The 3,216-nt window shown below is 60.1% G+C and overlaps 2 protein-coding genes across 2 annotated transcripts in view; both read right to left on the bottom strand.

Moving 5' to 3' along the window:
• Positions 1–2,340, bottom strand: part of RPS6KA4 (ribosomal protein S6 kinase, 90kDa, polypeptide 4) — a 19,303-nt gene extending 16,963 nt beyond the window's left edge. The window contains exon 1 of the mRNA XM_014538201.1: positions 2,320–2,340. Within this exon, the coding sequence (XP_014393687.1) occupies positions 2,320–2,340 (21 nt within the window). The remainder of the gene's footprint in view (positions 1–2,319) is intronic.
• Positions 1,916–3,216, bottom strand: part of CCDC88B (coiled-coil domain containing 88B) — a 16,552-nt gene continuing 15,251 nt past the window's right edge. The window contains exon 29 of the mRNA XM_014538200.1: positions 1,916–2,402. Within this exon, the coding sequence (XP_014393686.1) occupies positions 2,347–2,402 (56 nt within the window). The 3' untranslated portion in view covers positions 1,916–2,346. The remainder of the gene's footprint in view (positions 2,403–3,216) is intronic.

Raw genomic sequence — 3,216 nt, 5'->3', positions numbered from 1 at the left:
CCCCGAGGGGGGCCTCCAGGAACCTCAGAGCCCGCCCCTGGGCGCCAGCCCCGGGCAGCCCAGCACGCCCATTCCCGGCCACCAGGGAAAATGAGGGACTCCATCCGGTTCCCAGCTGGCTGCTTGATCACTCCTTGAAGGCTGCAGAGCAGGGAGGGGTCTGCAGGTCCCCTGACAGAGGAGCCAGCGGCCTGAGGTACAGGCTGCCCTGTCCCCGCGGCTGTCAGCACAGCACCCAGCACCCCTCACTCAGTGTGGCCACCACTCGGTGCTGGGCGCCTGAGAGGGCGTTTGAGTCCCGGGAGCCGCACAGCCCCCTGAGACCCTCTCCCCTGGGAACTTGCCTTTGGGGCGGGGGGAGAGGGTGGTGTCTAGGAGCTCAGGTGCCCTGAGAACCATAGCGGGGTCTCTGGGCTCCCCCTTCCCCGGGAGCACCTATAGGGGTGCTGAGAGGGCAGGAGCCAGGGCCCACCATGGCAGGGAGAGGTGAAGGAATCTACAGCTGGTCTGTAAAGGGACCTCGGCTTCAGCACCCTTCACAGCCCGCCCAGTGCCACATGCCCACGTGGTCCTGTCCCCAAGCCTGGCCGTGCCCAGCAGAGCTTAGAGTAGGCCTCAAAGAGGGGTGTCAGCCCTGGCCGGGTAGCTCAGTTGGTTAGAGCATCATCCTGATACACCAAGGTTGTGGGTTCGATCCCCGGTCAGGGCACATACAACCAATGAATGCACATACAAGTGGCACCACAGTCGATGTTTCTTCTCTCTCAAATCAATAAATTTTTTAAAAATATATTTTATTGATTTTTCACAGAGAGGAAGAGAGAGGGATAGAGAGTTAGAAACATCGATGAGAGAGAAACATTGACCAGCTGCCTCCTGCACACTCCCCACTGGGGATGTGCCCACAACCAAGGTACATGCCCTTGACCGGAATAGAACATGGGACCCTTGAGTCTGCAGGCCAACGCTCTATCCACTGAGCCAAACCGGTCAGGGCTCAAATCAGTAATTTCTTTTTCATTTTTATTTTTTAAAGGGGTGTTAGAGCCACACAGGGGTGGCCTCCTCTCACCACCAGGCCCAGAGCCCTGGCCAGCTGTCCTCCAGAGCCTCTTCGCTTCCAGATAACTGACAGGAGCCACCTACAGGGCGGGCAGCCATCAAACTCCCTCCTTGACGCTTATGGGAGGGGCTTCCAGCCTCCAGCTTCCAGCCAGAGGCCAGGGGTCCACTCCCTCCATCAGCCTCTGAAACTGGAGCTAAGAGGGAGCAAGTAGGTTATGCCCAAGGGGCCTGCAGAAACCCATGAGTCGGGCTGCAGGTCACCCTGAGGAGGAGGCTGCCCCTCCCAGCTCTGCCTCCCCCACCCCCCTTTAAGGCTGCCTCACCTCAGTCTGGGCAGCCCCGCCCTACCCTCTGGCAGCCCCAGGTGCTTGACTCACGTCCTGCCACCAGCCTAATTGCCCCCTTCCTGGATGTCATCCCAGATGCCTGTGAGCCTCCACCACAGCCCAGCACTAGGTGACACTCCAGGCCGGGAGCTCCCTGGGGAGGGGCTCAACCCCAAGTGGGGGGCAATGGGGGAGACAGGAAAACGTGAAAGGAGAGAAGAGGATGCCAGGGAGGAGAGGGCAGGTCCTCGGGCGTTTACCACCCCCACCCCAGAGCCCACTCCCCACCTTTTAAGCAAAGGCTGAGCCCAGACCCGGGCCCCACCCACTGCAGGCTACCCAGACCCCGACCCCTCCCCACCCCCTTGGGGTACCCATGCAAGCCCAACTGGCCCCTCCTCTGAGGAAAGCCCTTTGCTTGGGTGCCAGGTAAGGAAGCCAGTGGCCACAGCCCCCACCAGCGAGGACTTGGGGCTGCAGGGGCCCCGGCACCTCAGGATGCAGCCAGTGGACACAGCACAGACTCGGGTGATTGCATTCTAGCTTTATTTCATGTCCCAGCTGCGCTCAGAGATAGGTCCAGGCCATGGGCGCCAGGGAGCAGTTCTTGGCGTCACCCCTAGACCAGGTAGGGGGCTCTCTTGTCCACTCCTGCCTGCCTCCTTCATCTGGGGGGTTCCCCAGAAACCTCCTCCTCAGCGAGGGCCGCCTGGCAGAGCCAGAGCCCTGGCAAGGAGCTGCTAGTGGGGGCCCGCTATTCCTCCTGCAAACAGGCCTATCCCAGCTCCATCTCAGGGCCCCAGTGCCGGCCATGGAGGCCCCAGGGGCCCAGGCCTCCTTGTCCAAGGACTGGCCCCAGACGCCCCGGCTCCCCACATTCGTGGGCTGTCTGGGACCCCCACTGGGACTCCAGCGGCGAAAGGCCCACATTCCCAAGCTTCCAGTCCATGCGGTGTCACTGGCTGAGGGAAGGGGTGAGAGGGTGTTTCTCCGGTTCCTGCACCTCGAGGCCTGGAGGGAAAGGCTCAGCTCAGGCCGGCGCCCTCGGAGGCTCCCGGCACGGACCTGGCCCACAGGCCCTCCACCCTCTGCTACCGCCCAGCCTCCACCATTCCCTCGGCTCTCCCCCTTCCTCCCAGCCCTCCACCCTCTACCACCTCCCAGCCCTCCACCATTCCCTCGGCTCTCCCCCTTCCTCCCAGCCCTCCACCCTCTACCACCACCCAGCCCTCCACCATTCCCTCGGCTCTCCCCCTTCCTCCCAGCTGCACCAGCCACCTGGCCGAGCCGCCATCCCTCTGCCTGGAATGCTGTTCCCCACAGATATCAACCCCACCAACTCTCACCTCCCAGTCTTTGCTCCGACTCCACCTCCCTTCCGCGGCTACCTCGAGCACCCTAATTAACTGCACCCCTCCCAGTGCTCTGACCTCCTTTTTCCCAGAGCATTGCCACTTCCTAATATGCCAGGAGGCCTGAACCACGATGTGCCTGAGAGTAAAATACCAATGGCCTTCAAAGACTCGTATGAAAAAAATAATATAAAATATCTCGTTAATGATCTTTTACACTGACTGCATGTTAAAATGGTAATACTTCAGGCCTATGGAGTTAAATAAAATGCTATTAGGTTACCTGTCTCTTTTTGCTTTTTCTGATGAGGCTACCAGAAGGTTTGAAATTACATGCAGCTCACGTCTTATTTCTATGGGGCTGTGGTATAACTACTATTTCCATGCACATTGCTTACTGTCTGCCTCCTAGCCCAGAACGTTCCCGCTGCCCCCCTGCTAGCACAGCCCCTGGCACTTAAGAAAGGCTGGTT

The sequence above is a fragment of the Myotis brandtii genome, unplaced genomic scaffold (assembly GCF_000412655.1).
Source record: "Myotis brandtii unplaced genomic scaffold, ASM41265v1 scaffold187, whole genome shotgun sequence".
Lineage (NCBI taxonomy): Eukaryota > Metazoa > Chordata > Mammalia > Chiroptera > Vespertilionidae > Myotis > Myotis brandtii.
This window is presented reverse-complemented; position numbering and strand designations above follow the sequence as displayed.